Source organism: Meleagris gallopavo, chromosome 1 (assembly GCF_000146605.3).
Source record: "Meleagris gallopavo isolate NT-WF06-2002-E0010 breed Aviagen turkey brand Nicholas breeding stock chromosome 1, Turkey_5.1, whole genome shotgun sequence".
NCBI lineage: Eukaryota > Metazoa > Chordata > Aves > Galliformes > Phasianidae > Meleagris > Meleagris gallopavo.
The window spans coordinates 74,049,843-74,073,911 of NC_015011.2; the positions used below are offsets into that span (position 1 = coordinate 74,049,843).

At 41.3% G+C, this 24,069-nt stretch overlaps 1 protein-coding gene across 8 annotated transcripts in view; it reads right to left on the minus strand.

The window, feature by feature from the left end:
- Window positions 1-24,069, minus strand: part of TEAD4 (TEA domain transcription factor 4) — a 79,488-nt gene that overhangs the window by 16,044 nt on the left and 39,375 nt on the right. For 3 of the 8 annotated variants that reach the window (XM_019617656.2, XM_019617637.2, XM_019617639.2), the window contains exons 5-10: window positions 22,287-22,421; window positions 21,487-21,530; window positions 19,545-19,600; window positions 18,642-18,769; window positions 17,242-17,415; window positions 4,783-4,923 (exon numbers count right to left, since the gene is read on the minus strand). In XM_019617656.2, coding sequence (XP_019473201.1) covers window positions 4,783-4,923; window positions 17,242-17,415; window positions 18,642-18,769; window positions 19,545-19,600; window positions 21,487-21,530; window positions 22,287-22,421 — 678 coding nt within the window. The remainder of the gene's footprint in view (window positions 1-4,782; window positions 4,924-17,241; window positions 17,416-18,641; window positions 18,770-19,544; window positions 19,601-21,486; window positions 21,531-22,286; window positions 22,422-24,069) is intronic. The other 5 variants (XM_019617654.2, XM_019617646.2, XM_019617645.2 and 2 more) reach the window with 2 other exon arrangements.

A 24,069-nucleotide genomic window follows, 5' to 3' on the forward strand; every position in this document is an offset into this window, starting at 1 on the left:
CTTTCATTCAGGTCCCACAGGGTTTCATAGAGTCTCTTTGTCCATCCCTGCAGGGACTGGGAGTCTGTCTTCAGGGCAGCCTTAAGAATACCATTATGATGTTCAATGGGCCTGCCCCCCTTGAATTATATGGCAGGCAGAATCACCATTTGATATTGTTTTCTTCTGCCCAGCGTTGTATCATTGCACCAGTAAAATGAGTCTGTTGGTCGTTCTTGATGACTTGAGGTGTCCCGTAGGCAGACATCAGTCTAGTGAGTGCCTTGATGGTATATGCCTGGTTTGCTTTCGGCACTGGATAGGCCTGCAGTAGCCCACTTGCAGTGTCAACACAGGTCAGGGCATATCTTGACCCCTCAGACCAAGGATGGGGCCCGATGTAATTGACCTGCCATCGCTGGAGAGGATTGTGTACTCTAGCAAGATGGGCTGTTGTTTCGGGCAACAATCTTGGTCTCACCTTAGAGCAAGCGCCACAATCCCGGCATGCCTGGACAATATCAGGTAGTTGTATGGGCAGTCCTCATGTTTTAGCAGCTGCCCACATTGTCTTCTGTCCCGCATGCTGTAGTTTCTGATGTAACCAATGGGCACTGTGAATCTCAGATGGTGAATTCTCAATCCATCGACCTCAGGCCAGTGTATCAGCTTTGTCATTTCCCAGTGACTATAGGGGTTAGTGACCAGAGACATGGCAGACATGTACAGTCCTGTGTTTAGCTGCATTCCATATGTCTAACCACATGTCTTTGCCCCAGATCAGCCAGGCATGGATAGTCCATTTCTGGGTGGCCCACTGTGCAATCCAAAGAATGAGCCCCCCGTACACAGCCCAGCTATCTGTCTAGATATTCAGGATACCATCACCGGATTCCTTGGTTATAACCATCCACATGGCTCGCAGTTCTGCCCATTGGCTGCTCTGACCATCCCCCTCATCAAACCAGATTGTCTCAGTAGAAGAATGGTATGCTATTGCTCTCCACTTGCTCAGGTTGCCCTTGCTGGACCCATCTGTGTACCAGGTATCTTCAGGAATAGGATATTTTCCCTCCTGAATGGGACTCTTCTCTGGTGGAGCAACCAATATTTCTTTTGGTGCATCACTGTGATACATCACTGGGCCTAGGATCTTCTGGAGTTCTTCTTTCAAGGGTGATGAAGACAGACTACTCCTTTGGCTGAGATAGGCGACCCATTGTGCCACTATTTGCGCTTGGGCCACCCCGTCTTAGGAAGGTGGGTCAGATTTTCCCCCACCCCTGAATTGGCTGAACAGTCTTAACTAAAACTTCAGCCGTTTGAGTTACTGGCTCTACTGCCTGTAACGCTGAATAGGCAGCCAATAACTGTTTCTCAATCATACTGTATCTTTCTTCTGCTCCATGCCAGCCCTGAGAACAGAAACCAATGGGGGTCCGAACAGAACTCTGGCGTTGCCACAAGCCCCTACCAAAGCCATCTTGAGTGACGTGAACATCCAACTCGGCTGGAAGAGTAGGATCGAATATACCCAATGCCTGGGCTTGTTTAACTGCCAGTTTTGCCTCTTGGGAAGTGACCTGTTCTGTTTTCCCCCAATCCCATAGCTGCCCCCTTTTTGTGAGTCTCTACAGTGGCCTTAGCAGCTGCGCTAGGTGAGGTATAAAGGAACGCCAATAACCCAATATACCTAGAAACTCTTGCACCTGCTTTGATGTTATAGGGACTGGGAACACCTGAACCTTATCTATGACAGCACTGGCTAGTACTTTGGTCTTTCCTGACCAAACCACCCCAGGAATTTTACAGACAGGCCCAGACCTTGCACCTTCTGAGGATTTATAGCCCATCCCCTCTGTTGTTAATAGGCAGTTAATGAATCTGCCACCTGCTCTACTGCCTCCAGTGAGTCAGATATCAACAGGAGATCATCAATATAATGATATAGGTTAACATCATCAGGATTTTTGCAATCAGCCAGGTCACACACCACTAGATTGTGACAGTAAGTTGGTGAATGCACGTATCCCTGTGGCAGGGCCTGGAAGATCCATTGCCTGCCTCCCCACGTAAATGCAAACTAATCTTGCCATTCCTCAGCAATTGGGATACTGAAGAATGCATTTGCTTAACCTAGTACACAATGATAGGTTTTTATCTCCCTACTTAATGTGTCCATGAGGGAGGCAATATTGGGTACGGCTGCATGAATAGGCAGCGTGACCTTATTTAATTCCCTGTAATCTACTATCATTCTCCACATGCCATCCGACTTTTCACACTGGCCATATGGGAGAATTATACAGGCTGTGTGCAGATCTTATAATGCCCACTTTTTCTAATTCCTGCACTGTTCTCGATATTTCATCCTGCCCACCCAGGAGTCTATACTGTCTCACATTAGTAATCTGGCTCGCTTTTGGCAGGCAAATAGGCCCATGTTTCACATGGCCACTTAGTATTGCCTGCACCGCCCGGGTACTGATACATCTCTGTCGAAGTCTGAACTCTCTGGAGAGCCAGATCCCATAGAATACCTATGCCAAAGATGTATTCCTGGACTGGGGCAATAGACACCTTATACTCCCAGAGTGGGAGACACCCAACCCCCAATTTCAACCATATTTAGGTGACAGGAATAGTCTGTCCCCCAAAACCACAAATCATCACTCTGTCTCCATCAAATTTGGTCAGATCTCCGTAGATAATTGATGTTTCTGCTCCAGTGTCCACAAATGCCATAATTCTCTGAATATTTTTTCAGGATCAATAAATCATTAATTCTATATAGGGCCTCCGGTCCCGTCAGGAGGACCTAGGGAGACTAACATCCATCATCACGCCATGAATTGTGTTAGGGCCAATTCTTTTGCTTCCGGTGGCTCAGGCATCGTGGCCCAAGACACCTGAGGCAGCTTTTTTTTTCCTATTAGGAACAATGAAATTTTCTAGGTTTCATGTTGTTGTTGGTATTCTCTCTACAACCCTTACCCTTGGTTTCTTAGAGTAGTTCTGAAATTTTTGATTGTCTTTTAGCTGTCTCCAAAGCTGGAGAAGGACATGGTTGGGCTGGCGTCAGTCTTAGCAAATTGGATCCCAGCCCAAATTAAGTCATTAAACGTTTGTTTTCAGAAGACCCTTACGGGTGCCAATCAAGGAGTTCAAGTAGCTGGCATTTTGGTTTTAGTCACCGGCAGAACCTCAGCTTCTTCTAATGTCCAAATATTGTGCCTAGTCCGCAGGTGTTCTGTTTCTCCTAGGTTGGCCACTAAATGGGCAGCCTGCTGGACTACCGCTTCTGAGGCCACCAGGAGATTTAATATAGAGACCAAAGTACCATATAAATGAGAGGGAGCTTGCTATAGAATTAAGTTTCTCATCCCTGCTGAGAACTTGACCATATCAGGGCCATCAAATGTGTCTTCGTAAATTGCTTCCCTTACGCCTAGTTAGCGGATATAATTTTGAAGGTCCTCCATGGAGGACCACATCCCTGTATGTAGAGGTATATCAGATTTATTCAGCCATACCGTATGGCAGGCCACCATTAACCATTCTATTATAGAATGGTTTTCATCAGGATATTGGTTACCCACATATAACCTCTGCCTGAGAGCAGGATGGACAGTCATAGTGGCCAACTTGGCTATTTCTGGGTCATTGACCAAAAGACTTTCTGCCCCAGAATCCCACAGTCTTAATAACCAGACACTTTCTCTAGGCTTCTGCCAAAATTGCTGTACTAAATCCATCAATTCTGTTGCCGTGTATGGCCGAGCTGTTACATGCAAATGAGCCTGGGCAGGGGGCCACTGATCAGGCAGCACCCCTGCTGGTCTGTCCTGTACTTTTTTTGTTTTCTGAGTTATGACAGGATGGACTTTTAGTGGATCTGTCAAAAATCGGAGATTCAAGATCTAATTTAGATTTTTTATTTTCCTGATCAATGAAGTCTGTTGATTTAGGAGTCTGGTCGTTGTCTATTGAAATGTTACGAACTTGACCTATTGGAAGATGCAGAATTGGTTTCTTCCTTGTTAATATGCCAAGTTCCTGCTCTAATTTTTCGATACAGTCTTTCAAAAGATGGTTTTCATTCTCTAAAGTATTATTCCTCATTTCAGCATGATTTAAAGCATTTAATAGTGGCCATGCCACCGTGGAAGCACCTAATTGTCTTTTTTTTGTGAACAGTATATCTTTGCTAAATCCCTGGAAGTAGTCTGCCATGCGATACGGGGAGATATTTCCCATAACACATAAGAGACCTCACTTTTCAATGATGTCCACTAGCTCATAAAAGGGGATCCCACAAATCCTGGGATCTGCCCTGGAATCATTCTATCTAGGGGGGTAATGTTCTCCCCCTTAATCAATTTGAAGAAATTCCATAGGACGGACATAGTGTAAAGTTAATATATTTGGCCTGGCTGGCTCGCCAAGTGTACAGTTAATGAATTTACCAATGGTAAATTTACAGATGGTATGGTATATAACAGAGAGCTTAGCTACAATGTTGCTACACCAAAGTGGGAAACAGAAATGATAGCTACACTCACCCATATCCTGGGCTTGTATGGGAAACTCCAGTGGAGTGGATCTCCAGAAGAGATCCTTTCCTGCTGGTGGTCAGCTCTTAAATGGGTCTAGGAGAGATGGAGCCAGGCTCCACCCCTTCCGGCAGCATAGGTGAATTGCCTTCACCTGTCCTCCTGTGGCTGACTCATTGCACGCCTCAGGTGATTAATCAGAGGTTCAGGCTGTGATTCAGCAGTCCACATACAGGTGCCTGCTCCTTACCTCCACTTTCTCCACTACCTGCTTTCCAAAGGAACACACTTTAGTGGAACAGGTAATGACCATATTTTCTTGGCTCTCATAGTGGCTGGAAACACCATAGAAAGATCTGGATTCATCTTCAATATTGGTATTCAAATCAGCCTGTCAAAAAAAAAAAAAAAAAAGGAACAAAAACAAGATGGTTATCAAGTACCTGTTGTGGTGGCTTTTTTTGCCACAAACTAAAGTAATCTTGTTTATCCAGAAGTGTCCAAAGATCCAAAATATATTAATGTGCATCAAGCTAGCAGTAGAAATCCGAAGAGTATGCATTAAAATCTAATTTGCACTTCAGAAAATGTTGGTGGGAATTTGCGTATATTTTGGGGAAACTGAACATCAAAAATGTATGAGACAGCCTCTTGCCTTAGCTGATGTTTACCACTTGGTCAGTGCCAGGACAACGTGAAGGTACAAAAAGCATGTGGAGAGCAAATAAGAGGGCATTGTAAAGTCAAAGCAATGCAACAGGATAGACTGGGCTGCCTTGCTTAAGAAGAAAAATAAGGGTGCAGTAACTGTAATAAAGCTCTTCCACTCTGAAGATGCATGGAAAGATACAGAATAGGGAGAAGGAATATGTGAGTGCACACACACATTAGCCTCAAGTATTATTTATACAGTGATATGAATAATGTAAGTAAATAAGGTGCAACATAAAGAATGTATGTTCTTCATGGATCCAGTCTAGTTCTACCTGAATATAAACCCATCTTCATTAGCAGCCACAGTTTCAAATGTCTGTGTCAAAGTTTGGCAAACAGAAGTCTTGCGTTGGGAACTAGCTCCTTAAAATCCTGGTTCTCTGAAGTTTCCACCAGGGGGCATTCAAATGTGAAAAAAGAAGTGACAGTCACTCTGAAAACAGAGGGCATGTAGTAATGTGCAACTTGGCTTCCTCCCTTTCAAAACTAAGAGAGTACAGCTTCTCTGTACTCTGTGAGCCTAACTGCTAGCTTACTTCAGCAGAAAAGTAATTATCATTTCCCATAGGCTATTTCAGCCTATGCTATTCTTCATCGTGAACTTCCCTACTGTGAGACAGTACTGTTAACTTATTTCTCTGAGGTGGTAATTTCACAAGAGATGTTAGTCAGACTATACCTCTGCTACTGATAGAAAGTGCCAATCCAGCCTTCTCCTCCGATCTGTAGCCACATACATCTGCTGCTACCCTTGTCCTATCATTAGCAATTGTACAACTCTGTGACTAAATGAGAAAGCTAATCCCAGCCAAAAGAGTTTTTAAATTTTGTTGTGGTTTCAATATGGTAGTTTTCAGTAAGACAAGAATGCCCATTTTGATCCTCACAAGGGTTAGAAGATGTGAGAATACATACACAAAAGGTGAGAGTACAAAGAGTGCCTATGCTGATGGCAACCCATACTCAGAATGGCTCTTGGAAAATTGTATCTCAGAGGTGTATTTTGATGAATACCAGGCTGGTCCTTCCACCAGCACAGAGTAGTCTCAATGCCCTCTTGTTCCTCTTGTGCTGGCACAAACTTTTGTGTAGCTGTATTACGAAACTCGCTGAGGAACCCATAGAATCATAGAATTATAAAATGGTTAGGTTGGAAGGCATGTTTAAGATCATCTAGTTCCAACCCTCTTGCTATAGGCAGAGGTGCCTCCCACTAGACCAGATTGCTCAAAGCCCCATCCAGCCTGGCCTTGAATGCTTCCAGGGAGGGGGCATCCACAACCTTGCTGGCAACTTATTCCAGTGTCTCACCACCCTCACAGTAAAGAATTTCTTCCTAATATCTAGTCTAAGCCTACCCTCTTCCAGTTTAAAATCATTTTCCCTTTTTCCGTCACAACATGGCCTTATAAAAAATCCCTCCCCAGCTTTCTTATAGGCTACCTTCAGGCACTAGAAGGCCACTGAAAGGACCCCTCAATGCTTCTCCTGTAGGCTGAAGAACCCCAGCTCTGTTAGCCTGTCCTTGTACATGAGGTGCTCAAGCCCTCCTCTGGACCCACTCCAACAGCTCGATGTCCTTATATTGCGCACCCCAGAACTGGATGCAGTACTCAGATGGAGTCTCACAAGAACAGAGTAGAGGAGCAGAATCACCTCCCTCGACCGGCTGGTCACACTTCCTTTGATGCAACCCAGGATACGGTTGGCATTCTGGGCTGCAAGCACACATTGCTGGCTCATGTTGAATCTTTCATCAACCGACACCCTCAAACCCTTCTTCTCAGAGCTGCTTTCAAGCCATTCCCCACCCAACCCGTATCTGTGCTTGAGATTGCCCCCAACCTAGATGTGCAGAATCCTGCACTTGAACTTGTTGAACTTCACGAGGTGGGCACGGGCTCACAGGTCCCAGCATCAATCCCTGAGGAATGCCACTTTTCACTGGTCTTCACTTGGACATTGAGCTGTCAACTGCAATATTCTGAGTGCAACAATCCAGCCAATTCTTTATCCAGTAAGTGGTACATCCATTAAATCCATTTTGTATTTTGAAACAATGGCTGGAGGAAGACTGGAGCCCTTTACATTGTCAGTGGTCACCAGAAAGATTGTAAGGCAGTGTTATGCTCCCATGGTTTGTCTAAGCTTGAGCAGTATATGTGGGTAAATCCAGACTAGCTTTTACCTTGTAAAAGGGTGTTAACTGGAATGAGGCATAGGCATTACAAGCTTGATCATAATTTAAATTGCCTACTGAATTGTTAAGCTCATGCTGAAGACCTTCCTATCCAATTTTTCATACTATTTATTCAGCTATCTCATTTGTGCAACAAATCTGCACATATTAGAGTGTGGCACTGCTCTCTTTATTCTGGTTTAGGTTTCTACTGAGTTATCACAACGTACAGGACAGTCAATTGTATTACTTATTTGCCCTATACACAAGCTGTCTGAATAAAAATGAATTCCTTCCCCTTTCTAAAGAAGAAGACTAGGAGTCCTTCACAGTGTTGGTCAGAGATTTCCCTTGGAGACAATAAACAAAACAAATAACCCATACATGGAATTCCAGCAACTCCAGGGAAGGATAGAAGCAACATATGTGCAGCAGAACAGAGCTGCAACATCTCAAGACACTGCTGGCCTTCCAGTTACAGCTTACTGGTTCCCATCCTCTCACGGAAGCTACTGCCATGAGAGATGATTTAACATACACATTATCTGCTCCTGAATTACTTTAAACTTGGTTTATGTAAACTGAAAATGCCAATTATGTGTATGAATACAAATCCAAAGAATTGCAGCAACTCAGGAGTGGAATTCCAATCTGTTAGCCTTCCCTGCTATGGAGATGATGACCTCCTTTAACAGAGAAAAAAGAAGAAACCGCTACTATCAGCCATAGCCAATTTAACTTATAAATATCAATTGGACAGTCCTGTAAATCTCTAACGGATGCAGTTACACTTCCCACAGTTGCATCAGGACAAACCAAAACAAAACCTTACTCCTCAGAATGGAATATTTAACAGCTAAAGGAGCTACTGCTTTTAACTAAACATCTAAAAATTCTGCAGCCTCCATGCAGGAGGCTTATGAACCTCACCAGTGGGACTGGAAATGGTACTGATTTTTTTGCAAAAGGATTATTTCTTTCTCTTCTCTTTCAGTGTTTCTTTCTCTTAAGAAAATTTGTTGCATGTCACACCCTGTCATGTACCTACTCACATCTTTCTCTGCCCAGACTGTGCCAGGCATGAAGATGAGCAAAGGAAGGTCCGCTTTTCTCTGTCCAGTATATTCCATGCCTCAAAGATACAAGGCAATAATATTAACTATGATTTAAAGCGAATTAATCTTCTCGCACTTCATCAATTAGGAAAGGCCAGTTCTCCCTGTATATTCTGGGAATAAATTAAGTTGCTGAACTTGTTGGACTAAATGTGATTCAGACTAGGAGAATAAAAATTAGTCTCTGAGCAAATGCACTGCCAAATGCGCTAGTATATCCAGTAAGTAAAATAACTCGAGTACATTCCTTACACTATCCTAGGCAGCCAAAGAAGTGATAGTGAAAATTTAGGAAAGCACTCACCCAGTGGTCTGAACTGCTTTGTCCCCACCCCACCCCAGGCTCCTACCAGCCACTGCTAGCAAGGGCAGAATCACAGCAGAGGCAGAACAGTTTTTAGCTGGCTGGGTGGTATCATCATTTAATCAGCTGATCATGAATCTTCAAGGGCAAAGGCAGAAGAACAAATAGGAAAGTTTCTCTAAAAGTAATGCCTTTTACTGTATTATGTTGACAATGTGTGTGGCAGTAGAGGTTGAATCCTCCCAACAATATTCTGTTACATTTTGTTGTCATGTAACAGATGGCAGCAGAAGAGTAATCTGACAAAATGGAGTCTAACATGCAAGCACATATGAAGGTGTGTAATTGAATTCCTCCATGCAGAAAAAGTTGCACCCACTGACATTCATGGATGCTTGCAGAACACTTATGGAGACTAAACAGCAGATGTTAGCACAGTGAGGTGGTGCATTTCAGCAGTGGCAACAGAAATATGACAGACAAGCCATGTTCTGAACAACCCTGCAGATTTTAAGAATTTGGCATGCACGCCTTTGTTTATCGCTGTCAGAAATGAACATGATGAAAAACAGTGTTTGTAGCTGAGTAGCTGAGACTTCACTATATCAGATAGTTTTATTGTGCTAGTTCATCTGTTGCAGTCTCTGTGGAAAGAAATAAGAGGCATTACTTTTGGAGCAACCTATATAGAAAAAGCTACATGTGATTCATGAGCCACCAACTAGACCAAACAACTTTACTGGACAAAGTCAGGGCTGTTGCTTTCTGTACAGATGTCAAAAGGTGTGCACACTTTGGCTAGCTCATAACAGCAATCTGATGTGTCTGGGATGCATTCAACTTATTGTAGAAGTTAAGCACAGATGGCATACTTGTCTTCAACTTGCTGTTGAGTTCCAAACACGCTGAAATTACAGTCACTGAGATATTTGTGGAAACAGATTTCAGGTATCTACAGATTGTATGTAAGATAGCTGATCCACCTGTTTGGGGGGTAACACCAGACTCCTTGTAGAGAAGTAAGCAAAATTTTTAAATATATGCCAAACAAGATTTTCAGAGAGAAGAAAAGAGATTTGTTCAGGGAAGGGCATAGTAAACCTGAAAAAGGGTAGTATTACTTTCTCTCTTTTTTCAAATTATCTTGGTTGTCTAAGTTCTTAGCAGCTCTGCTGTAGATAGCTCTGAGAAGCTGAAGTTTATCACTCAATATGTGCAACCCCAAGAAAAAAATGCTTACAGAAAACTCAGCATTGTGCCTAATGTGCCAGTGTCCTAAGCAAGCTAAGTTTTCTTTCTGATCTTCAGTGGGAGTGAGTTTCACAACTGATTGCTGAGAAAAGCCTCATTCCTGCTAGGATGCAGTTGTAAATCAAAATTTCTCTGTAACTCTTCACAGAAGGAAATGTGACCCTTGAGACACAGTCTTCAGCTTATCTGAGGCATTGAAAAACAATGACTAGGCAAGAGTCTAAACTATAGTAAACGCTGTGAGAAACTATAGCTTTGCACATATGCCCCCTGTAGTCAGTGGAAAAGCACATGCTGAACAAATCTTTAAGAATGGTTCAAAACTGGTGGCACTACCTCTAAGAAAGGGCAAGATGGAGTTCTTGACCTAGAAGATAACAGAAGGCCTCGCCAACAGTAAGAGTAAATGCAACTTAGCTGCCTTCAAGGACGGTGTCATTTAGATACTCAGTATCAATTGCCTCAGCAATTCAATCTGCTTTCTGCAGCCAGCAATGTCTTGACTGTTGAACGTTCTGGGGAATGACTTTGTGCCATTGACATAGAAATCCCTTACATATGCTATTGCTAGGCAGGAGGTTGAGCTGTTGACTACAGGTGAAATTAATGGGCTGTCCAATCCATTCTCAGAAAAAAATGAGCAAAGATCATAAAAATCAGGATTGAAGGCATAGAGTAGACAGGAGAGGATGACAAAGGGAATTTGCACTGCTGCTACCAGGATGAAGAAGCAGACAAGAGGTTTTATAAACAGTTGGTTGAAGTCTCAAGGTCTCTCCCCCTTGTTCTTGTGGAGAACTTCAGCCCAGACATCTGCTGGATTTATAGTACCGCAGATAGGGAACAGTCTTGGAGGTTCCTGGAGTGGGTGGGAGATAACTTCCTGACACATCTGGTGAAGGAGCCAACAAGGGGAAGCAAAATCCTGGGCCTGCTGTTCGTTAACAGAGAAGGTCTTGTGGGGGATGTTAACATTAGAGGCTGTCTGGGGCATAGTGATCACAAGATGCTAGATTTCTCGGTCCTTGTCAAACCACAGAGGGGGCTCAGCAGAATTGCCACCTTGGACTTCCAGAGGGCAGACATCAACCTCTTTAAGATCATGGTTGAGAGGGTCCCTTGGGAGGTAGTTTTGGAGGGTGGGAGCCCAGGAAGGCTGGGAATACTTTAAGGATGTAACTGTGAAGGTGCAGGAGCTGACCAAGTCATGGAAGACAAGCTGATGGGCAAGGAGGTCAGCTGGCTGAAAGAGACCTTTATCTGGAACTCAAGAGCAAAAGGAAAGCTTATGGTCTCTGGAAGAGTGGGCAAGCTACTTATGATGATTACAGGTACATAGTGAAGCTGTGCGGGGAGAAAATTAGAAAAGCCAAAGCCCAGCTAAAACTGAACTCGGCCACTAAGGTAAAGGACAACAATAAATATTTCTATAAATGCATCAACAGCAAAAGGAGGGCTAGGGAGAATCTCCATCTCTTGTTGGACGCTGAGGGCAACATGGTGACCAAGAATCAGGATAAGGCTGAGGTACTGAATGCCTTCTTTGTCTTCAGTAGTAAGATTTGTTACTCCCTGGGAACACAGCACCTTGCTCTGGTAGATAGGGATGGCAAACATAATAGGCCCTGCATAATCCACGATGAGATGGTTTTGGACCTGCTCTGAAAGGCTGGATGCCCGTAAGTCCATGGGGCCAGATAGATTGCACCCTAGAGTGCTGAGGGAGTTGGCGGATGTGGCTGCCAAGCCACTCTCCATTACTCTTCAGCAGTCCTGGCTAACCGGGGATGTCCCGGTGGACTGGAGAAAGGCAAATGTGACGCCCATCTTCAAAAAGCGTGGAAAGATGATCCTGGTAGCTACAGACCTATCAGTCTTAGCTCGGTGTTGGGGAAGGTCATAGCATGGATAATCTGGGGAACCATCATGGACCAATTAAAGGCCAATCAGGGAATCAAACCCAGTCAGCATCAGCTTACAAACAATAGAGCCTGTTTGACAAACCTGAATTCATTCTATGACAAGATGACCCACATTGTGGATGAAGATAAGGCTATTGATGTGGTCTACCTGGACTTCAGTAAGGCCTTTGACACTGTCTCCCATAACACTCTCGTGGAGAAGCTGGCTGCCCACAGTTTGGATGGGCATACGCTCCGCTAGGTGAAACACTGGCTGGATGGCCTGCACCAAGAGTTGTGGTCAATGGAGTTAAATCCACTTGGCAGCCAGTCACGAGTGCTGTCCCCCAGGGCTCAGTACTGGGGCCGCTTCTATTTAACGTCTTTATTAATGATCTTGATGAGGGGATTGAGTGCACACTCAGTAAGCTTGCAGATGACACCGAGTTGGAAGGGAGTGTTAAGCTGCCAGATGGGAGAAGGGCACTACAGAAGAACCTGGATAGACTGGATCAATGGGCCAAGGTTAACTGTATGATTTTCAATAGGGCCAAGTGTTGGGTCCTCCTATTGGGCAAAACCACCCCAGGCAACTCTACAGGCTTGGGGAGGAGTGGCTGGAAAGCTGCCTGACAGAAAGGGACCTTGGTGTACTGATGGACAGTCAGCTGAACATGAGCCAGCAGCGTGCCCAGGTGTCCAAGAAGGCCAACGGCATCCTGGCTTGTATCAGGAATGGAGAGGTGAGCAGGACTAGGGAAGGAATCTTGCTCTTGTACTCAGCTTTGGTGACGCCTCATCTTGAGTACTATGTTCATTTTGAGCACCTCAGTACAGAAAGGACATGGAAGGGCAAGAAGGCTTGTGAAGGGCTTGGAGAATATGGAGCCCTACGAGGAGAGACTGAAGAAACTGGGGCTGTTTAGTCTGGGGGCTGAGGGGAGGCATTATTGCTCACTGTAAGTACCTTTCAGGTACTGGAAGAGAGAGCGGGGTTGGTTTCTTCTCACGGGTGACAGGATGAGGGGAAATGGCCTCAAGTTGCACCAGGGTAAGTTTAGGTTGGATATTAGGAAATACTTCTTTACATAAAGGGTTGTTATGCACTAGAATAGGTTCCTCAGGGAAACTGTTGAATCACCACCCCTGACTGTGTTTAAAAACCACTTTGATGTGGTGCTCAGGGCCATGATTTAGTGGAGGATTATTAGGGTAACTTGGTTAGGTTGTGGTTGGACTCGTTGACCTTAAAGGTCTTTTCTAACCTGAGCAATTCTATGATTCTATGACCTGACTGGATTTACTTAGGATGAACTTAGGATGAGAGAGAAGCCACGTGCAGGACATCTCTCCCACCTACACCTCCAGCCCCTTCTACAACAGTATAATTTGTTTAATGGAAAGAATCTACTCATTAATTTAACTTATCACCTTGCCTATCACTGATGAGAAGCTATTACATGTATTCATCACTGGCAGAAAAGTCTTATAGGCTGTTGCACTGATAACACTCATCTGCAGATATTTGCTTTGGTAAAAGTACTGTCAGTATTGAACTTGTTTAATTTTTCCTATATCTTCTAGCCAGAGTTTCACAACTTCTGAAAGCTCTACAGCGCAAGTATACCATTCTAGTAACATGCAAAGCCCTGTAAGCTGCTCTTCCTCAAACTATTAATAACGATGCATTTAGAAGGAGTTCATGGTGAGAAACAAGTAACAGGTGGCAAAGATAATATTACACTGGAAAAGAGCAGAGCAGCCACAGACCATGTGTTGGAAGGTTAATGTCTCATATTCATTGTCATGTGACAGAATGTACTTGGAACATGAAGAAATGTCATGGAGATGTCATGCACAACTTGTCAATCCAAGTCCAAGAGTTAGTTCATTTTATCAGGCTCCCAAAGCCAAAAATCAAAGCAGGATTACAAACACTATTTACGTTTCAAATTACTGAACTTTTAGCTGTTAGCTGTTGTATGAGTAATTTACTGCACCACTGAATAAATGCAAACTCTTTCTCAGACACATTATCTTTTATGTAATGTTTTGGTTTTTTTTTTTAAAAAGTAAACAAAACAAAACAACAACAAAAACAAAACACCTGGTATTTGGAGCTAAACTTCCAAAGCACAAAGGTTATCTGGAATATTTACTGCTTAGTGCAGTACCAGCAGTTTCCTAACTCAGGTTCTTCAAGTCTAAAACTATATAGATATAAAACAACTTATTCAATGTCTTAATGATTTTTTTTTTTAATGTTAACCTCTGAAATGTCATATATTCGTGTCTCAAAGAAACCTTCAAGTATTTACCTACCCACACAAGAAGATTATCAGCAGTTTGCTTTTGAATAACAATTTCACCTTAAAAAACAACACTACAAATCCAATAGCATAGAAATTATTTTATCCAACACATCTTTAGTTAGTATACTTGGTACAGTTGAACAGAGTGATCAAGTAATAAAACACCCTAGCCATATGTAGAGATGTAAAAATGCAGGGAGATATGAAAATCTCAGCTGAAATTCAGTTTTCTTCTGAAAAACTTTTTAAAACCACATTGCTTGATCTGTTAAAAGTGTTTGTTTTGGCCTGGGATTGAGTGTGACAACTCTTATCCAGAATCTGTAAAGCATTTAGTCAAGCCTACTTAAGTCTGTATTTGGAAATATCAATATAACATACTGTAGAATTTCCAGATTTTGCTGCTTTATGTTATCTGATCTCTCCTGTTGAGTGGAGTTTGATTACACAGGTCTATTGCATCAAACTCAGGATTTCTAAGACAAATGTACCATGTTGAATTATAGGCATGGCTCACAAACTTTATATAAAGACTGCACTACCACAACATTTGAAGCATGTTGAATTATAAATCTTTCAAGAAAAAGTGCTGGAGTTTTCCTCAAGAAACAGAAATTGCCACAGATTTTCAGAAGTAAAGTTTATTTATTTAAACTAGTTCTGTTATGTTAACCTGACCTGGAGATCCTAGCTGAAATCTTACAAAAGGAACAACGTAGAGTACACCTATGTGTACCTCGTACACAATACAAATCATATTAATGCCCCAACTTTCTCCTCCAGAACACTACCAGCAGAAGTCACGCTTTCAACTCCTACAGCCTACATTGAGAAACAAATAAAAAACTGAATGATTTACTTCATACATGTCTTAGTGGCTTCCACTCAATCAGTGACTTCACTTGTTAACTTATCTCGCTTCTAATAAGCAGTTGTCAATATTTCCATCAACAAAACTGGATGTAAACTCCAGTCAGGAATTCAACAATGAAAGAGCATCCAAAGAAAAGAAAAAAAAGGGAAAGTCAAAATATTAAATGATGCCCCAGAACATCATTTTGTGAAGTGAACCCCAAGACATCGTGCATAGTATCACTGGCTCTGGAGCAAAGATTTTTCAAGTCCTGTGGCACATCTCCTTATGAAAATCAAACTTCAGTGAGTTGACGCTCTTTGAAAACCAGATAAATTACGTGGGCCCTGTGACAGCAACATGAAATGACATTTCACCGTGTAAATCCTTACAAGCCTAACTTAGGTTGATATGACATGGTACATAGGCCACATTTACCTCTCTCTTATTATACAGACAAAGTCCCCAAAGACAAAGCACAAAAACAGCATGCTGTCAGTTTAGATAAATAAAATCACAATTGCACTAGATCACAAGTTCACTATGATTTTTCTTCCCTTAAGGATTTTGAAGTGTTATAATCTCTCTGGTTAACACCTCCCTCTAAACTTTCTGGTTTTGTTCCTGAAACTTCTAAAGCACTTCAGTGTGATTCCACTAAGGAGACAGTATACTTCACCTTGGCATGAACATTTGTTTAGAATCTCTATAGAACAAAGCAACTGCGTGTTGCAAATCCTGCTTTTCCAAGGACTTTTTCCTCAAAAGTCACCCCTCTTTTTTTTCCCCCTTCCTTTGTCACATCAGACTTCTGTTTTCTTTCTCAAACAGTTCTTAGAGAAATTACTACACAAAGTAGTTTGTCAAAGGAAACCCCTCCCAGCAAGGTGATGCTCTCTAATATCTTTCATTCATGGGCAGTCAGGGCTGGTATTTCAATTTCTGTTTTAATTTTCTCAAGCAGGTTTAGTAGTACTCTAACAGAGGCTAATTCTTTTAGGGATCAAGTTTAGTAGTACACAGTATGGGGTAGTAAAACTACGTCTGCAAGAACTGCTGACAACTAGTGCTCTAAGCATCAGACATTGAACAGCAAACTCCTAGCCAGCATTCTCCAACTCAGTTCTGGAAAGGTTAGGCTTGAGACAGCTGGGAAGCCACAACTCAAGACACATAAATTAATTCTTCTTTCTTCTGAAGGCACTAGTTAAGAATATTTCTAATGTCAGTTTGCACAAAGTACAAGATATGGAAGCTCATTTTTCATTATCTTGCTCCTGACCTGGGGTTGAAGTGTAAGCTGTAACACAAGGTGAAAAGCTCCAAATCCCATTACACATGCCTTCAACCATCTATCATGCATCTGCTTCAAGCTCTTATTATTTTTAACCACGCAATACCTATGATAACTGTCATCATTGTAACTATTTTGTTTGTATGCTAAAGTACAATGGCACAGTTTTTGCAAATTTAAGTTAATTCATGAAAATCCTATCCAGGCTAAATTAAGAAAGTTTTTGCCAAACTGATTTCTGCCAACGTACCAGAAGTAAATTCAGTAAAATATCAGCAACATAATACAATTTCATAATATCTCTCTCTTATCTTTTGTCTATTATTGTCCCTGTAGTCAATGCATACCTGTTCATCATTGGTACTTGCTTAGCACAAAGTGCAGCTAGTGAGATAGACGAGACAGAAAAATGTTGCCATTGCCTTTGACTGAGAATTTACTCAGCACCAAACACATGTACACAAAGAAGAATTTTCTATGAATTCTTCTTATGTATATAAATAAATAATTCAAAGTGTACCAGTCACCATTACCAAACATACTCCACAGACCTAGTCAAAAAGAACTGTACAGATGACACCATGAAAAGTATGTCTTACTCCAGGGTAGAATTAGGACCTTGTACAATTAGGGAAAGAACTCAGAGAGAGTTGTGACTGTATTCAGTCTTCTGCTCAGTGAGAATTTTTTGAGAGGTCTTCAAGCTGTCATCTAACAGTTAGTGAGGCCACTGCTTTTAAAGAACTTCATAGCAAATGGATACCTTACAAAGAGTCCATTCCTTACCCAGAATTTGACAAGGAAGAAGGCATTTGCTGGCCCCCTTTCAAACAGTTCTTTCAGGCCCCCTTTTTTCTCAGGGAACTTGTCATAGATCTGTCGGATATCCACTGCCTCAAGGTAGGGATCACTGTAGCTGGGATTTGAATGCTCGATGTGCACAAACAGGTGTTTGTTATACTGCAAGAACACGAAAAACAAGGGATTAGGAAGTTTTTCAGTATATTCTGAATATACAGCTTTTCATGGGAGAAAAGCTGATGTTTTCGCAAACTGGGTGGGTCCATCCTACCAAAGAAATCCAAAAAGCTCATAAGCTCATAAGACCACTTCAAAAGATCTTCAAGCCCAGAAAACATACAGTTTTTAATCAGTTGATGCAGAGAGCATTAACAGTGCACGGAGGGCTGGGTTCTGAAGATGGTATGAATGATTAAATGGAAAGGTCTGTACCCGCACTCTACAAATCACTGTGACAGTAGATGCTCTGTCATCTTAATCCAGAAGAAAACAGCCAAAAAAGCCTGACTACAGGAATTTTCTTAAAATTTGATAGCACTTTCTAATATAGCAGAAGTATTAGCTGAAAGATCTCTGCTAATACCAGCTCATGCTGTTTTTAATTTCTTAAGAATACATCCAGCTTCTTGCTTCTTCTGAAGTAGTTCTGTGTTTTTTCCCCCTAAATTCACTTCTAAATCAGTGCCTTGTGTAGCTGCTACTAAACAGTCTGGAATTACCTGAGATGCAGAATGTTACCTGTCACGAGTCACTCAGCCAATGAACATCAAAGCTCCTTATCCTGAGAAGAACTACCTGAATTACCACAGCAAGGTGTCAGCCAAATGCAACTCTTTTTTGAACTGCAGTTTTCTTGTCTCAGAGAAAGGAAGTGTAACTGGCTCATCGCCAGTGTATTTCTCAAGATGCAGTGTCACAAGGCTTTGGTGAGACAGGCAAGTCTTATTTCTCCTATTTTATATATGTTTCCATAGAAACACACGGATGCAAATTTGGCCCAGTTGGCCCCAAATTTAAGTTCTCAGCACATAAGAGAGATTATGTGGCTCCACATGATCTAACCATCACTTGATTCTGGATCTATCCTCCTAGGCTGAACAGGGTAGCTAGAATAGCCCTACAGGGACTGTACCACTGTCTCATGACCCTGGAAAGGGAGGCCAGAAGGACATGGCACGTAACTGGCTATACTGCTGTAAGCAATTCTGTCCTTTAAGAAAAGGATCTGTTTTAACTGGGTTCTTTGTTTCCCAAAGGTGCCTTCCTATTCTCAGTAGAGAAAAGAAGCAAGTATTTTCATACACATATAGCATATATTCACAATGAGCAGGAGCTACCTGAATGCCAAAGATAAATGAGGAGTGGAAATCAAAAGTGTATCTTACCGTGTCTTGATCTTGCTGTTCCAAGAACGCTGAGAACTCTAACATCCAAAGTTTGGAGCTAGCAACCCTTCGTCCTTGCCAAGCTGGTCCTGATGATGAAGGTGGGAGGCCAGTGGGAGAGTCAAATCCTAATCATACAAGATTTATATACCAAAATTTAGAAACAGGTAAGTTGTAATAGCTCTCCAATAAAGATCCTGTTGTCAAATCTCACTTATAACATTTTCTTCTAACTTCACTCATCATGCAAAATACCATTCATATGTTTCTCACTCCACCTGTGCTGTAAATGGCTTCTCAGTCACATTCTGCTAAGCCAGCAACTGTTGGAGTTGTACCAGCTGATGAAGAAGATAACCTACCCGGTTTTGACTTCACAGAAAACATGCGACTTTAAGAAGACCTGGAATTCCCTAAGTGAGCAGTGAAATAAGTTGGCTTAGTATCAGAGAATGAAGCATCACCATCAACATGATTAATCAACTCCTCAAAGTGGGGAAACTGAGAAGAAAATACATTTATTATTCCACTTAATGAGGAATTGGAAAGGCAACTGTTACGATGGAATACAATGTTCTAATGCAAACAGCATGGTGGAAGAACAACAGACAAATATAAACTTGATTTTCATTCCCAATTAGGAGGAAAAGAAACCCCAAAACAAACAACAAAGATAAGGACTAAATGTTGTTTTGTTTGTTTTTTTTTAAAATAAACTGTTTGAGCTCTTTGATATAAGGATGTAAACTAAAAATAATTACTAAAAATAAAGGGAAACTATATGAAATTAATTTTGTATCTGCTGGAATGTTTCAGTAGGCAAAAATCCTTTTAAAAATAACTTAAGTGTTAGCTATATTTGAAGTTAACACATAATTTGAAAGAAGTAACTGTATTTCTTACCAGGTAATGGCAGTGAAGGCTGTAGAACATAGGGTTGTTGAGAAAAAGGTTTCACACTATAGAGTATGCAAAGATAGTTGAGGGAGAGAAGGAGGGAAGAGGAAAAGGAAAATACATTTGATCAACAGTTTGTACAGATTAGGTGATTTAAATAAACACTTTTCATTTCTCCCAGAACAGCTTCCAGTATTCTATGAACCACTTTTCCCCACAAGACAGCTTATAGTTTCTGTTCCCTGACCTGCCTTACAAACACCAGCAACAGAACAAGAAGAGAGCAAGAACACATAGCTGGAGTGAAAAGTATAATCCTTCAAGCCACTTGTCCTTAAGTTGTCTTAAATTTCCTCACAGAACATATCCTGCTAGGTTACGTAATAAAAAGTTTGTCTCCACACACTTAAGATAGCACAGTGGAACAAGAGAAGGCAGAGTGACCTAAATAATATTCTGACATAGCTACATCCAGGGCCATTACTGGAGAACCATCAGCCAACCTCTTGTCTCTGCACTGAGAAAGGGGGAACCCCAATAATAGAGTCATAGAAATAAAATCCCTGATTTGATCAATCCAGGTTGTCAGGGAGCCACCAGCCTCATTAGCTAGGTAGGAATCCAACTCAGCAAGTCAGTTGGGGTTTACAAATCAACTACCTTACAAACTGAAGGGACTCATGTCTAGATGGTATGGGACACATTGAGATAAAATGAAAGAGCATTTGGCAATTGCAAAAGATTTATTTTGTCTACATTTAGGGTAAGTACAGGGATAAAAGATACATGTTGCATATTAAAAGATTAGTACATTTATCTGCCCATGTCCTGCACATTACCATTACAGTCTGTACTGTCTTCATATTAAGTTCTAGTTCTAATTAATTTCCTGGATAAGGGTCTCTCCTTATCTGTAGTATTCTGTAGTGCCTGTGGAGGTCTAAGTGCCATTCACAGGACCAACTTATGGGTTACAGGGGCCCATGTTTCTGTAGTGTCAGAAACTACAGCAATTAAGAGAGTGCTCACTATTGAATATCAAGCTAGACTAGCCAGCAAATAGATGACTTCGGAGCCAGCTGTATGTCTTCAGGGGCGAGGCACCTTGAGGAGGCTAATTTGAGTTGGGCAAAGAGATCCAGACCAACTGACATAAAGACTGTGAAGTCTGAAGAGTGACTGAAAGCCAGGTTTGTATGTGTTTATCTTTGTGGGTGGCAAACTGGGGAAGGGTGAAGATCCAGGACCATCTACTGGGTGGACTATATATCTTAGTTATATATCTCAGCTACCAAAAATATTCCCTGTGTTCACATGCACGTGCATTTATCTGCGTGCGTGAGGGACCTACACCAGCAAATAGAGTGAAACTGCAGCCTCAAGAGTTCAGGTGCTGAGGTGCTGCAAAGGGGGAGACAGTGGATCCAGGGATAGCTACTAGATAGAGTGCACAAACCCAGACACTGGATGGATACACAGTGTGTTTATATTCCCTTAACACACCTTCACCAACATCATCCAGAGAGGGATACAGAATGAGGTTGTTGGTGCTGTTTGTATTTATGAGTGCTAAGTCTGTGTTCTTTTGTGGGGGCCAGTGTATATTTGCATGTATATGCAATTATATATTTATCTGTTTGTGTGCCCACCAGGGCACACATTAAAATAACCCACATTAGGCTGTCTGAGTTGTGGGGCACGTTAAAGGGATGCAATCCATACTAAAGATACCATATGAAGGCATGGGATTTTATTCATTTAAGAATGCCTTGCGACTCTAAATTTATCTTCAGCCTTAGAAGAATGTCAGTCCTTAGGTCTCAGATCCACAGTCAGGGAATCTGTCTAAGAACAAGGATTACATTAACATTTCAAAAATCTTGAAATAGCTAATGTCATTCCTCAAGGAACACATAGGAAGCACCTGTTCAGACAAAGGAATACTCACTCTTGCAAAGATCCAGCTTGGCTTGGCAAAGCTCCTTGCCAAAACTGCAAGAAAACAACACAGAGGTAAAGGTGATTACTCTTAATATTGAGGAAAAAAAGCCAGACTTGCCCCTGTCTGAAGAAAAAACTGCAAGCTCAGACTTAAAGGTATGATTAAGCTGCAGTTTCTCTTTCTGCTTTCCTGGTTTAATCCTTGGAGAATATTTTCTACACAGTAATAGTAGTAAAAGCAAATGACACAATAGTATTTTTAAATGTAAAATAGCATGTATGCATTCTTGCACCTGTCTCCAAAGCTTTAGAAATGCTCCCCCTCTTCAATGGGCCACTTTTTTCCAGAACTCCACAGAAGTATTTTGGGAGAAATCAATGGTGATCAAATCTCACTAGGCTCAACATAAAGGACAGGGAATGCTGACAGGCCCTTTGTGTTAAAAGTTGTGTGTAAGAGCTATCAATTTGTGATCTAAGCACACAGGATGAGCATGGGAATAATGAGTTTGACAAAGGGTCAGGATCAGGTCCAAACTGCTCTGTGGACTGAAAAAAAGGATACAGACACCTTAAAATATTTCAGGCAGCTGAAAATCCTAAGGATATGATTGTTCTCTCACTTGTGTCATTTTTAGAAAAGCATATAATGAAACACCACTGTTTTATATCAATGTGACCAAAGAATCAGACAGTGTTGAAGCCATATTAAACATTTGCTGTACAAAGAAAACACCTTTTGGGAGCTCTTGACACTCTAAAGATTCAAGTGTCATTAGCTCAACTCTAACACATGGGTTCACTCACCCCTGAAACAGCAGGATAGGCTGATCGTGGGAGACCTGGCAAGGCCATTTTACTATGGAAGGGAGTTGCAGAGATAATCTGGGCAGATGACATTGTAGCCATACTCTGCATAGCTTTATCTTTAGCTGTCTGATCCTATGGGTAAGAGTAGAAAGAGAAAAGACAGAACAATTATAATAATAAATATGTTGCCTGATCTAATGGATTCTCACCAGCTCCTTCATAGGGAACAAGCATCTCTGAAAACCTGAGCAGCAGACTCACCAATTAATATCTTAAGAACTCTTCAAAGCTTAGGACTCTTAATCATTACTATACCTTCAGATGTAGCTAATCTTACTTCCTGAAAGTAAGTATGGGATCATTTGTTTAGAGACTAAGTGCTTCTCCTTTCTGTCTGAAGGTTCTTAAACCCCACAGCTAAAATGTTTTCCCATGGAAATTAGGACTCTAATTCACTCCCGTTTAAATTACTGGTAAGGATAGTTAATGGAAAGACCCTTGATTCTCAATAGAATTCTAAAAACAAGCTCATTGTCAACACAAACTGAGCTTGTCATCATCATTGTAAAAAGACTATCTCAGATCAGGAATGTTATTCTCAGGTAGTATTGATCATCCCTGGCAACAATTATCCTTGGGGAAACAAGAAATCCTAGGGCAAGAACATATGCATGAACATTGTTTTGTATTTTAGCAAGACTGTGGAGTTGCAACAAAAAAGGGAGCTGATGTATGTTGAAAACAAAGAGCATTCTTTGATTCTTCTACAAAGAAGTCAAAGAAATAAATGGACAACTGTAAGTACTTCCACATATTCTTCCTTTCGTACCACAGTCCCATAAAAGTAATCTTTATTCTTTAGACATTCTGCTTTTATCTGTGACATCATAATTACAATGGCAATGCCAGAGGTGAATTCATGGCTTGGAGAAGCTGCTGAAAGACATTCTTGTTCTCTTCAGGAATTCTCAAAGACACGAGCTCATTTATTTTAGTAACTGCACCAAGTTCTCGCTCTTGGGTCTCCACTCTCGCTATCCCCTCCCCTCTAAGGTTTTCTAAAGGTCAAATCACAGGGATATTGATGGATATAATATAAAAATTTGTTTTGAGGTAGCAAAACAAAAGCTCAAGAATGATAGCTTTGAAATGAAATGGAGGAATGAGCATAACTTATGGGTTTGTTTGTTGTTGTTTGGTTTTTTTTGTTTTTTGTTTTTGTTTTTGTTTTTTTTGTATCTGTGACTTCTGTATCATTCAAGTGCATGGAAGGGAAGCATTTTAATAACTGACTGAATTTCTAAGTTTCTCTAAAGCTAAGAGAAAATTTTTTCAGACTACAGTGTAAATGATACTTCAGAGATTACCTGCAACATTTTAAGGCTACCTTTAGCTCTCCTTACCTTTTCACTGGAAAAGTCATATTTGTCTACCTGTGTTGTCGGGGGAAGAACTAAAATTACTTGTGGATTTTTTTAAGAAAGTTTAATTATAATAAGGCAATTAAGAAGGGAAAAGCTTTTATCTACCAAAGTCTTGTTTTGTTTTTTCTGCTTTGTTTAAATGCCTGACAGAATGTTGGAAAACAGCATGTTTTTGGTAGAGACATCTCTATTCTTTTTCAGCTAACAGTTCTGTATTCATTTGTATCTGTATTTCCAGTACAAAAGAAAAAAGTTTTTTTTAACCAAACACTTGCAGTTTTTTTTCTTTTGTTTTATTCCTCTCAAAATGCATTGGAATAAATAATAACAAAAACACAAATTTCTTTTCTTTTTCT